The 13,733-nt window shown below is 39.2% G+C and overlaps 1 protein-coding gene across 1 annotated transcript; it reads right to left on the reverse strand.

Moving 5' to 3' along the window:
• Nucleotides 1–253: 253 nt before the first annotated feature.
• ESM1 (endothelial cell specific molecule 1) lies at nucleotides 254–9,167 on the reverse strand. The gene is made up of 4 exons (XM_027635057.1): nucleotides 9,103–9,167; nucleotides 8,310–8,979; nucleotides 4,273–4,428; nucleotides 254–2,230 (listed from the first exon to the last, which is right to left on the reverse strand). Exons 2-4 carry the CDS (start codon nucleotides 8,608–8,610, stop codon nucleotides 2,130–2,132), a joined length of 558 nt encoding a protein of 185 aa, XP_027490858.1. The 5' UTR covers nucleotides 8,611–8,979; nucleotides 9,103–9,167; the 3' UTR covers nucleotides 254–2,129.
• Nucleotides 9,168–13,733: the final 4,566 nt, after the last annotated feature.

The raw sequence follows: 13,733 nt of genomic DNA on the forward strand, positions 1-13,733 counted from the left end.
CACCTCATTTTGGAGATGAAAGTGGTTGAAAGGTATGGACACAAGTCATTGTGGACCACCACTCAGCTTCAGCAATGGTGAATAGTCCCCAGCAAATTTGCTGAAATAGATGCAACCATTGTGAAAGTGTTTCTGTGGATTTGGGAGCAAAACTGTGCCTAATCTGCATGCACTGTGGCTGTACCATCACCATCAGTCTTACTCTATCATCAATAGATCAACACAATAGACAGTGATGCTTTCAGTTGTTTTTTTTAATTGAACAATAATAATCTTACGTTTTTTAAAACCAACCAGCTTATTAGATTTACATTCAAGAACTCATAATGTCATTTATGACACTTGCAAAATATTAATAATGTATGCAATATTTACTATGTTCTTTAAATAATTGTCATCATCTGCTCAAGGACTGTGGATTTGATCCTGCTCTCACTGAAATCAAAAAAAAAATTACTTTTGATATCAGTAAATGAGAATCAATACACTTGCTTGTAAATAGCCCAAGATAAAATTGCTCCCTCTCAGACCCTAACATTCAACACAAGTTGAAATGTGGTATATGTGGTATTTTGAAATTTACATTCACATGTCTCCAATTATCATGGCAGGAGAGCCTGCACTGCTGTACTGATGTCTGGATGTCTGTTGTTGTCATCATCCTCTTGTTGTAGAGCAGCAAGACTCATCTCTGCTTTCCCTGGTGAAAGCATCCTGCTTCCACAGCTGTTGGCCTTGGATCAACTCTTCAAAAGTTTCTGTTGTTCCTAGTTTAAAAGTATGTTTTCAGATCCTGAACTAAATTTTGACTGCTGAACTATGTGTTCCTTGATTTACTGAAGTCATTGTCAAAGCTCACACCAATTTCAAAGGAATTATTCAATTCAAGCCAGATTTCCAGTGGGAGTGCTCTGCGTTTCAAAGCAATTTCTAAACTCACACAATCCAGGTTCATTGACACAGCTACACCAATTTCTATTATCTGAGTACCTGGTTGTTTCCAGACATATTAGCAAATCCACCTCAGTGGTGATTTTCGACTTACACATATATCATCCATCCTGTTTGAACTGAATGAGGGACTGCCAATTCTGCAACACACTAACACATATAAGTTATTCTCCTGGCTGAAACAGGACAGCTTGCTCATGCAATTGAGACACGAAGTACTGGATACCAAAATACTGTAGTCTTGGCTGAACTACTACTTGTTGAGGGTCTAAGTCTTCCCTACACTGGATCAAATCAACTCCTTGTGAATCAGATCTGGGCTGTAGCTGACAATCAAGGTGGAAAGTATAAAGGTCCATTTGCTGACCTCTTGCATTGGACCCACTCTTCTCCAAAAAATGCAGATGTCATCTTAATGGCACCAGTTAGTTGGTTTATAGAAACATATATATTTAAATAATGGTAAGCAGCTTCTTTTGTTTCAGATCCCCTTTTACAAATCAGTAGAATTTACCAATCTGCTGTTTCTCTGTACAAAATTTAGCTTCAGAAATCCACCTAAATACAATATATGTCTGCAGTGTTTTGCCTAAGTTATTCATAATGTATAAACTGAAGTGCTGGGTCTATTCTCACTGAAGAAAGGCATATTTATCTCCAAGTAATTGTCACCAAGCTTCCAAAACCCAGAAAATTACTAGCAACTAATGTTGGTTAATTTAATCACACTGTTGTTCTCCCATGTTATTATTATTGAGATTCAGAGATGTTGCTTTCTGTCCTGGGATTTGTTTCTTTCATATTGGCTCCATGTCAATAGTATCACTCACCCAAACTGTCCCCTGATTTCAGTGAGAGCTTTCCCAGCCTCAGGCTGTAGGAGTTGGCCTCTGGCATTATTTAAATGATCATGTTGGGTTTTCAGTTTTACTATACATTCAAGAATCCACAATATGTTTCTGTTCAAATACTTATCAAAACAAATATCAAAAATCATATACACTGTACAGTCTATTTTAAAGTAAACATTTTTCTCATTAAAAACAGATCACAATTGACCTTCAGAGATTACATTTTCATATGCTATAGATCTACTTTGTTCTTAAAGTGTGTTGTTGCATATTCATTAATCTGTGAGAAATGCATTCACTTGAAAGTCTTACAAGTGTAAGCAAGTATCAGCGAGGATTTAGCCATTTCATTATCGGAGGGCGAATAGCTTTCTCTTTAACAAATTCCTCTTTTACAGAATTTCCATCCCCTGATGCCATGTCATTGTCTGAAAAGATACAAAAATAAAGGTGGATTTCACAAACATAAGAGCATTAAAATATTGTTCAGCAATGTCCCTCTTTTTTGGAATACTTCAGAAAAACCTTACCTGGCAAATTTGCAGATATCTCCCTAAATGCCTCCAATTATCTAGTTGCAAAATTTCTGCCAAATTAAGACATAAGTCAGATGTGTTTTCTAATAGTTTAAGCATGAGGCTGATGATGTGACTTCAGTTTCCAGTTCTGACTGTAACACTTGCTCCAGTGTGACACGGGACTAAGCAACGTATCCTCAATAGCTACAGCAGCAAATTAAACACCTGGAGCTATTCTCTGAGTACAACCAGCTAGCATGGAATAGCCTGGTGCATGCTGCGAAACTCTCTCACTCTCCAAAAATAGGATAAAATGATATCTAGTTTGTCAACTGGAAACAGTCTCTGGCTGAGCCTGATTCCTGAGCTGTGGCTGAGGTTGTTTGGCACAGCTAGCTGGGCTGGGACAAAGCATGCCATCAGTTGCCCTACTGTTTGACTCTGCAGGGGTCAAATTGCAATGCACAAGAACACACTCTGACACCTTTCATTTTACTAGGATATGTGTACCCATAATGTTTTTATAAAACATATGGGTCAGAAACTTACCTGTTTAAAATACAGAAGCATTTGCAGTTGTTTTAATACAGTGAACATCTCATAGATGCCTTAGCTACCTCTGAAGGCCATTATTAAATGAAACTCTGTGTGACCACCCCATGGAGTACCACCCAGTGTCTTCTGTCTGCTTCCAGTGACCTCTGGAAGGACAGAAGTCAGTATGAAACCTTTGCAGGTGTAAAAACCAATCTTTGTTTCTATGTGGTAAATATCTCATCATGGCTGTGATCAGACAAGCTGTTAAATTTAGGGGCAGCAGGTGGTTTGGGACCAAAGGCAAGGGCGAAAGAGGGAAGGGGAGGAGGAACCAATGAAAATAAGGCTGCCTGGGAAGATTTCAAATATGGGCTAGATACAGACAAATATGATTTTAAATGTGATATAAGCGTAAGTTGAGAAAGTTTGCTTCCTTCTAACTTTCTCTAAACAGAGAAGGGGGGAAAGATAAATCATGTATTAAGGCAGCAAACTTTAGCTAGCTTAATATAACAGGAGTAAAAATAAGGCACACAAACTGCAGTTGGAAAAGAAATAAAATCCAAAGACCTTTGGGTGAAGTCTTATAAATCTCCCAATAGTTCTAGGATTAAGTCTCTGATTTTTTAATTTTTTTTTTAACTTCTCTTCACATTTGTGTTGACTTTGGTTTGTGTTTATATTTGAAGTAAACATTATTCAGTCAAACATACCTCAGTATCATCAGGTGGAAAATAAGGGGAAAATTTTTAATGCCAGATCTAAACACATCAGTGATCTTTCCTCCCCACCTCAAAATCACTTTAGTTTCTCACATTCCTTTTTCTTTTCTTTTTTTTTTCTTTTTTTTTTTTTTTTTTTTTAAATTCTGGAAAGATCTGTTAGAAGCTTCAAACATAATTGTAAAGGTAAGAACTTATTCCAGAGATACTGTGACAAATGACTACAATAGAACTTTTCATAAAACTGTTCACTGACAACTGAAAACATATAAAGTTCTGTCTTCATGGGGGAAGAAAAATGTTGGTTTTACCATGTTAGCTAGCAGTAGCAAATACAATGTAGTGAAATACTATTCTACACAAAACAGCTACGTTATCACGTCTGAACTGACTAATGCAAACCCTAGCCTCCAATTGCACAGATGATGTTGTAGTGTTGACACATGCAAGAGCTACAAAGTATTTTGCCCATGTTTAAGATTCCAAAATGTTTTTATGATGTGTCACAGATGATCTAAGTCCTTGCCACATGTTAAGTGAGCTGCCAATAAGAAAAATTAACGTACCTTGTGCTGTGAGTGTTTTGCACAGCTCCACCAAAGTACGCATCACTCACACACAGCATACACAGCATGGTAGTAGATCATGGACAAGATGTTTTCTGCTAAAATCAACTGCCCCACAAAGTCTTACCTGCGTGTGAAATTATTTTTCGTCGATTGGGAGGCTTTGAAGCAGACAGTTGAAAAAATGGGAACTTCAAACACTTCCCTGTTACTCTGTCACAGATGCCAGAAGGACAGTTGCATGTTTTCCTGCATTCCATTCCATAGCTACCATAGGGACACTCTGGAAAAAAAATTATAGCAAAGTGGTTCTCAGTGATCCAAGTCAGCAGCTGTGTTGATAGCTGGCCTGCTTATGTCCTTGAAAGTGGAAAACCTTTGAGTGGAGGTCAGCTAAACCCTAGCTACAAGATTTCAGCATGCTGACTGCTTTTTACAAGTATTTTCCAGTATTAACTAACCTTGACACACATTATATAAATAATTTTGTTTCCTCTAACTTATTTAAAAAACGTCCTATGAGTAATCCTTCTCTGAAACACTCTTAGTATTAAAATTCAAGTTAAAAGCAATATACAATATATAAGTACATAATAATAGAGGATGCAGTCAAAATTGGACTAGCATTGGATTTAGAAATTAAGAATTAGAAATGAAGATGACTCCAGAAAGTCCCTGAATTTACTCTTGGGCATGGTATTATCTGACTTATGTAACTGTCATGACTTAGAGCTGCAATCTGTTGCTGGTACTGGACTACTGTTGCCAGGGCCTCTGCCTTCTCTCTGGGTGGAGGATGCAACCTGACCCTGAGGAGCTATCCAGCAAATGCACTCTCTGTCTGTAGATGCTACTGGCTCCTGGGGAAGAGCCTTCTTCTATCCAACAGCTTCTCAGACAGCAAAGGTCTGTTTTACCATGGCAGACAGGCAGGAGCTCACTTATGTCTCCAGCCATACCCTGAGTATCCTCGAAGGGATCAGTGGCACTGGGACGACTCCTTGGTTGTACTGCAATGGTCAAAGCCCCAGTTCAAACCTCCCATCCTTGAGCAAGCTTGTGGAGAAGCACCAAAGAACAGCTGCTAAGATGGGACTGAATGTTTTCCAAAGAAAATTAAGTCAGATACGGGGGATTTGCCCTGTCCCGTAGCTGACACATATCGCTTGTTGGATTGCATAACTTCCCAGAGTTTAAACTAGGGATCACAGCTCTTGTCTTCCTTTGCCTTGCTGTTGAAGAGGGTACCATCCCAGGACCATTGCTGAAAAGATGGAGCCAAGAAAAATCCATGTCCAACATGTCCTTTCCAAACCCCCAAACGTGAGATCATTCCCAAGAGAAGTTTGAGATATCCCAGGAGAAAGGTCTTTATGTTCAGACTATCCTTACCAACACAGGCTACATGGTCACCTTAAATGGCAAGATCTAGAGAGTTTTGGATTCACCTCCTAAGCACGGATGAATGACCAGTAAAGGGCTGCACCAAGGAACCATCTAGCCCAGGCTTCCATAAAAACCTTAAGAAAGGTGACCATAATATGCAAAAATGATACCTCTCCCTCATTTTGTCTCCCACTTTCAGCTCTGGGGCCTCCTGATCCAAACATAGTTTCTGTGCATGTATCACCTTGCAATAGGGTTGTCCTTCTCAGTTTGTCCAGTCCTCTTAAGTCAGTGCAAATATTTAGTTTTCCTATGCAGCCTGGGCAATCTGAAAAACAGTCTAATGCCCTAAAGTGAAACCAAAATTTTACAATTCTCTGCAAATATAACAGGTATGTTTTATAAAGGAAAAGCCCTAGAAAATCAACCAGTTCCTTTAAACTGACTACACAGTGAATCCCTCCAACTTGGAAAACCATATTGAGCTTCAACATACACCCCTTCCCAAGAAGGACACTCTTTGAGCTGCTGCTTGATCACATAAAACTAAACCATAATCCTGCTGAAGTGAAACAAGTTTTGTGTGCACATCCTCCCTGGCAGACAAGTGAAGAGCTCACACTACATGGAGCATCAATCTGCCTGCTGCAGGTACTCAGCCTGGAGAGCTGGGATGTAAAGCTGTGCGCAACAACATGGTAACAAGACTGAGCCCAAAGCACTTGGCTCTGTGTGGAAAAATCCTGGCATTGATGCTGCTCTTCATATTTGATGACACTCAGGTCTGAGTCAATTTTACAACTAGAAGGTTTTGTTTGGCAGTAGCCTGCTCCTAAATGTGTTGCTAATAGCTCCCAGTGATTTAAGGGAAGCAAGAGCACTAGTATTCCTTTAGTCTGTTTTGGACAAGAATGACATTGTTATTGACAATAATGTGATGCACTCTTATAGTAATAAAAGTAACCAAAAATTGTTCTGAAACATATACTACCCATTTTAGAAAAAAAGAAATTTAAGAACAGAGAGTTCAGATCAACTTTTCAGAACGTCAAAGTAAAATATTTGCAGGAAGCTAGAGAGAATTTAGCTATCCTGAGTCTATCATTTACTACAAACATAGAAATTCTTAAAATGAGTGAATGACCTGGTATCATAGCTGTAAATGCATATATAAAATAATAATACTTGGCCCAATACTTTGCCTAATCAAATTCTCATATGTACAGAGAAAGGTTGTGCTACCTCAGAGCTTAGGTAAAAAAAAAATAATTAAAAATTATATCTATAATATTTAGTACAAATAAATATATGGGGAATATAAGATTTAAAGACAAATTTACAATTCTAAGTCAAGATATGGTTTTATTGAAATTTATAAGAGTTTTTCCACTGACTGAATGAAAGAAAACCCCAAACATTTTACTTTGTATTTTCTCCAGAGTATCCAAGATTCAGCTATGGGGATTCAGATCTCATGTCCCTCAATATTTCTTTTTTCCTATTCAAAGTGTACTATTGCAAAGAAATTCCTGTAAGGAAACTGAAAAGTATATACTAAATCCAAGGAACTGTTAAAAGAATTATAGGCAGGGTCTTGCACTGTGGTAACTTTTAATAAACTGAAGATCAACCAACTATCTCAGTAACATACTTTTCTCATGAATGCACAAAAAATATGATCTTTATGCCTAAGTTCTAGTCTTAAGAACTAAAATTAGTATTTGGGTTTGACACTCAACCATACACATGAATTTGGTTTTAGAAACTGTGTTTTTAAATACTGTAAGTGTGTTCTATATGTGAGTCAGCCTGAATGATTTCTGCAGCATCTGGTCCTAAGGCATTACTTTAACTGAGTTTACTAATACTCCTGTTATTTAACTGCCAAGACATCTCCCCTTTTAAAGAAGTTATTCTAAGGCTTATCTGTATTTACTTACTGAAGTGGCACACAAACACAGGAAAACCCACTGCATTCATGCTTTGCGAACTCTTTTTAAAAAATAGTTTATTTTTTAAAATTATCATCATACTTATTAGCATAATACCTCCTCTCCTTTTAAATATTCTGGATGTTGCATGGAGCGACAATAGATCTTAAACGAAAACCACCATTTTAGTCTCTGACTAAAGAATTTAGCATGCAGCATACCTGGAATAAGATGAAAGCAGTGGCTGGCTGCACATCTCACAGTCAGTTTCTGTTCTGTTATTCCCATCTTTCAGGGAGGAGGGTCACTGTTTGCCTCCCCTGACCCTAGGGTAGTTGAGCCTCTCAACAGCAGGACTAAATTAAACACAGCAATGTCCCCGAGGAACTCAGGCAGTGCTGGTTATCTCCATCTCCCAGACCTCAGAGTGAGCACCTGGTCCCTGGGCATGCAGCTGGCAGTGCCAGAGGGAACATCACCCACAGAGAATGCAGCAGGGGTAGGAACCCTGTAGCAAGGTTGGACTTGCAGGATTAAAGTCTTTGCAATTTAAAGAAAGCCACCCACCAAATCAGTGGAAACATCAGGACTAGTGCCTGGGTCTCCCAAGTTCCAGTCAAAAATCTTATCTCTGAGCACACTCTGTTTCCTCACACATGTCCCCAAGTCTAAACAATATTCTCGCATTAATAACCCTGCCCCTCTACCTCTAACACTTTCTAATACCAGCAGCTATTTTTTACTTTCCAGAAAAATCCCACTTTAGACCTTTCAAGCAGGAGGCAAGCTCACAGGTAGGTTTCTGTCAAATCACCACAGTGGGTGCATGCAAAGTGAATACTGTTACCTTTGCAGATACCAAATTCATCACCAAAGTCATCCTCCTCAGTGTAAAACTGGCACTTCAGCCCAGGGCCACACTTGACACCATCCATACCCGAGACTGTACGATAGCAAGTCTCCCCCAGAGCAGCTGCACAGACTCTGCAGCAGCCACAGTCATCCAGCACCGTTCGCTTACAGCGGAAGGTACTTTTGCATGCGTTACTGTCACAGGGCTCAGGACAATCTACTGCATATTTTGCACTCCAAGCAGTTCCAGCATGCACGGGCATCAGGAGGAGTGTGAGAAACAGGAAGCCCTTCATGTCTTGCAGGGGTAAATGCTCCGTCCCAAAGAGCAGGTTTTAGTGCTCAGCCTGCTGGTGCCTCTTGCTGAGGGAAACAGCAGTACAGAATCCAAAGTGGTAGCTGCACACATCAGCCTACAAGTTTATGAGCTTTATAAAGTGTGTTGCCCACATGTTGCACCGTCGTCAGCTTCCTCAATCCGGCAGTGCTGCTCCTGCCAGCCTCCCTTGTTTCAGTTTATGAAATCCAGGATGAAGGTTGGATTAGCACTCTGCTGCCATCCAGGAATTGAAAAGCCTGAGCTGATGTAATCTGTTATGTTTAGTTGGTTGTTTTGCATGAGGACTAAAAACTCTCTCACATCCGTTTCAAATGCTCAAGGACGTCTGCCAAAACAAAAAAAAAAAAGAGAAAAAAAAAAGGAGGAAGATTTTTTTTAAAAAAAAAAAAGCACACACAGAAGTGGGGGGGGGTGGGGGGTGGGAATCAACCCTGAGTAGGTCACATACCTTCTTGCAGGACGGGGATTGCTCTGATGCTGGGCACACTGCTGACAGGAGATCGCTGCCTTGCTATCATAGCTCATATGGCCAGAAGAAAATCACATTGAATCACTTCACTGCTGAAAGAATAACCTTTAATAGAATAAATCTTTGCCATACCCTCTTAGGTGACGTGGATAGTTACTTTAAGGAATTAAGTGAGATCATGTTGTTTAGCAGCCAAGCTCAGATATTTCAGTAGTTTTTTCTGCCTCCATCGAAATAGCACTTTTTAACCAGTATTTAGGTGGAGATTAATTAAACATTTCACTCAAAGATCACTGCTAGAATGAAAAACTGGTCAGGAAGAAATCAGTATTTTGTGGGATCTTCCACAGGAAGTTCAGGAGAATGATCAGTGAGCTGCACCAACTTCACAGCCACAGGGGAAATCCCCATCCATCTTCAGCACCATCCACACAGTCTTAGCATTTATCCGGGGGGGTGATTCTTCCCCACTTTATGCCACTTCTATTCTGACACACTCTGTGAGATGTCCTGATGTTGCTCTTCAATGAAATCAATGTAAATAAACAGAAAACAGGTCTCAATTTCCCCTGTCTCCTCTCTTAGTCTTTATTCATCCTGACAGAGCCTTGACAAGGAACAGCAAACAACTGAAGCGTCCAGTGAAACTGATGAGCCACTGAAGATATGACAATTTCTACACTAAGGAAAAATCTACAGGAAAGGAAAAAAGGAATAAAGCTAGCCATAAATAAACCTCTGAATACCAGAAGTTGTTGCCTGGGAAGTCAGTGGGAACTGAAGCAAACTGAACTGTGTGTGACCAGCTTGCCCTTTGGGAATCCTGTGTCTCAATTGGGCTAAAGACACTGCCAGTAGGCTGCCAAATAAAATGAATGATTCTGCTGGAAATACAGGAGAGCAGGAGAACCTTCCCAAATGCAAATGTTAATTGATAAAAAGAAAACAAAATGCTTAACTCTTCTCTCTTGTGGAGAAGGTGAGGAAAACCAACATATTGTTGTTTTTTTATACTCTTGTACACTTCTGGTATGTGGGGAGGGAAGGAGAGGGGAGGAGAGGGAGGGATTTAGCACTTGTCAAAGGGAGATGACACTTGGTGAAACATTTGCAGCCATCCATCCTATACAGTATATAATCACATGAAATGCAGTTCTTTTAATCCCATTTGCCTCTTGGCATATGTTTATGTGCACAAGATTGTGCACATATATTCACATGTATTCTCACACTTCACAAGTATTCTTGGAGCAATTAATGAACCTGAAGTGTAAAAACTAAAGCATTAGGTTGAGGTTTTGTATAAACCAAGAAAGTGCTATTGGTAGCCATGAGATGACAGCAATTAGCAGTAGTAGGACAGCTTCATCTTCAAAGCACAAAGCAACTATCCTCTGAGAAGTGAAAGGAACACTTCAGATATGGTAATGAACATTGCAGCTAAAACCAGAGGAGGAACAAAAGTATAAGGTTAAAATGAGCAGATGAATTAGAAATTTATCTCAAATCTCCTCCACAGTTCACAGATCAGCCAAAAAATGTAAATTGCTGCCCATGTCTGCTGGCATAACATCAACTAAAATTAACATTGGTTTATACTAATAGGTCAGACTGTAACCTGTGGGACTGAGGAGCCAGTGTAAATCCCTCTGGGCAGTTCCTCAGTGGAGGAGAGATGCCCTAGCATCCTCAGTCAGAGGTACAGGGAGTACGGCTGAAGCCAGTCACCATTTCAACACCCCAGATAAAACTACTAACAAGGGTGAAATAGCCCAAAGAAGCAGGTTGCAGACAGTGTATGAAACTTCAAGGAGTAGGAAGACTCGGTCTTAAATTAATTCACCTGCACTTCAATTCATACCTGCTTGCTAACTTAGAGGAGACAACAGAGGAGTGTGCAGACCCATCCACAAATGCTTTTAGGCATTTATGCCTGGTAGTAACCACTAGTTGGTAAAATCCTATTCTGTAAATATGTAGATAAAATGTTCCTTGTATAAAACATCAAACAAGATCTGAAAGGGCTATATTTCACATTTGGATTTTTCACAGGAAAAATGTCCTAGTGAGATGATAAATAGAAAAATTACAGACAGATGTGGTGAGGAAAAGCAATTGTAAAAGAATCAGCACACTCCCCTAGCAACTAGCCAATATTATTTGGAATAAGATGGAAACTGTATTCTGTGCTTGGAGCTAGAAGCCAAAGCAAATTATTACAATAGATTAAAAAATACATGTAATGGAAGAAAACAATATGAGTTTTGTTTTCTGGCTTATGTATGAGTATCATGGAGGAAATAATGATACTATGATCTTCCACACTGTCCACTGATTAAGTAGGGAAATAAATCCAATGTCACTCTCTATGGTTTTAATGTTTCTCTGTTGTTTCACCTGTTGAATCCATTAGACTTTTCTTTCTAATGAAAAGCTTGATCTTGTAAAGCCCTGAACTAAGCTCTCCCTTGAAAACTGATGCAATGGGATTTAATGAAGCTTCTCTAACTATTAACAGCACAAAATTTGCCACCATTATTTAACTTGTGGTATAAATACACATTAAATGTGGAATATCTTCTGGATCAGATCAGAGGTTTGGTTTTTTTCTAATTTTACAGTATTAATTGTCTTGGTGCCAGCTTGCATCATAATTACATCATCATGTATAATGTTTGGCATTCCTTCTAGAAGCAAAAAAGTTTCAACCCTTGGGTTCAATGCTTTACAGGGAACCAAACAATCTAGTGTCAGTAAGCTGTGTTTCCAGCTGAAGCACTATTTTTCTAGTTCTTTTGTAAATAATTTATTTCTCAAACAAAAGCAGCCTTTGAGATGGTCTTGAAGTTCTATTTAAGAATAGTCTGACCCCACTTGTTAAAAATCCCCATGGAATGATATACTTCATGATACATGATTGGTCTGTGCTGAAATATGGGAGCAATCTATTCATTAGATCAATAGGCTTTATTAGTTTTACTCTTTAGACAGCAAAATACTCACTTCAACTCTTCTGAATTCAAACATTCTGGCCACTGTCGCTATCCAGTCTTTGGAATACATAAAGTTGGGATAAGTAGGAAGAACTAATATCTCTTTAAACATAGGAAAATGTTTAAAGCATGACCCTTGTTGCTCATTTCCAAAAGGCAGTCCCTAAACTAAAAATATGTAACCCCACATTCCTGAAAGATCCAACCTTTTCCCAGGCTTCCTTTACAAAAAACCATAAGCACAATGCTATATGAGAGACAAAAATTCAAAGGGAAACACCAAAAGGAAACTGAGCTGCAAAGTCCAAAATGAAAAGCCAGAAATAGGAAGTAAGATATAAGAATCAGGAAAGTGAGACAGCAGCAAGGACTCCCCTTTGTATGATTTCTTTTCTTGTATCTTTTCAATGAATTGCTAATTACTCTTTGTTTCAGCTGTAACACAGCAACTCAGCTTCACTCTGGTAAAAATAGATGCTTTGGGACATTTCCCACTTGTTGAAGGCAAGAGGTGTTTACATGCTTTCTCCAGGCAGACCAGATGCTATGCAGAGAACTGGGTGAGCTGGTTACATCTGCACAAACTGCAGGAACTATTTTAGAAATTACTGGATATGGTGGGGTTATCTGCAGAGAGCCTCAGGAATGAAAACCACAGCTTGTTTGGAGCATATTAAAAATATACTTGCCCATAGGTGACATGCAAATATGTGGCATGTCCAGCCTGGGTGCTGCTAGCCAAACTTACTGCACATAATTTCTGCTCTGAGTTTCTTCCTCCAAACCTACAACCATGCAGATGGAGCTGGGTCCTGTCAGATCTGTGCTGCTTACTGAGTCCATGCGTCACAGTCCTTTTCCTCAGTGGGTTCCAGTCATGGCCTGGCTCTGACTGCAGGATCTCTGCCCTGTGTCATCCTTACATAGAGTGGCTATTTCCAGTGATTTTACAACCACCATAATAATCTGCATAGCAGAAGTCACTGGCTTTTTTTTTTTATCAATAGAGTCAAATAGTTCTGCTGTGTTTGGAGAAGGTGTTCAAAAGGCAAAAATTATCACAGAGCAGTGGAAAAGTTCTACTACATGGCAGAGGGGTCAATTTTCTCCATGGCAAGCAAGTCTGGATTTGTCATACACAGTAAATAGGTAGATGATATAAGCAGGGGAAAATTATGAAAAAATGGGTTGTGATTCTATTATGCTGAAATCTTTTTCTTTAATACTTTCAAGTCATCTAAATTTACAGAGGAATAAAGGAGTTTCAGTGCCCAAGAACTTCAATGTCTGTACCAGAGAGTTTCTTAACAGTATGAGACAGTCACATACCTTTTCTATACTTCAGAAAATTTTCTTCTCTGAATACAATGCTTAACTTGACTGATCATTCACAGTCCAAAACCCTGCCTTCACACCCCCTACCTTATCAATATTTTGTCAGGAACTGTTTCTTTTGTGGCACCTCTTGATCCTAGAAATCTAAATCACCCCGATTAAGCCATATGTACACTTAGGGGGAAAAAAAAGCCTTTCCACACAGAAAAACACCTTTTCAGGACTGATTTTCAAACATTCAGTTTCTTCATCAATAAAAGAAAACAAGATGTGAATGATGGT

The sequence above is a fragment of the Corapipo altera genome, unplaced genomic scaffold (genome assembly GCF_003945725.1).
Source record: "Corapipo altera isolate COAL_440 unplaced genomic scaffold, ASM394572v1 61411, whole genome shotgun sequence".
NCBI classification, from domain to species: Eukaryota; Metazoa; Chordata; class Aves; order Passeriformes; family Pipridae; genus Corapipo; species Corapipo altera.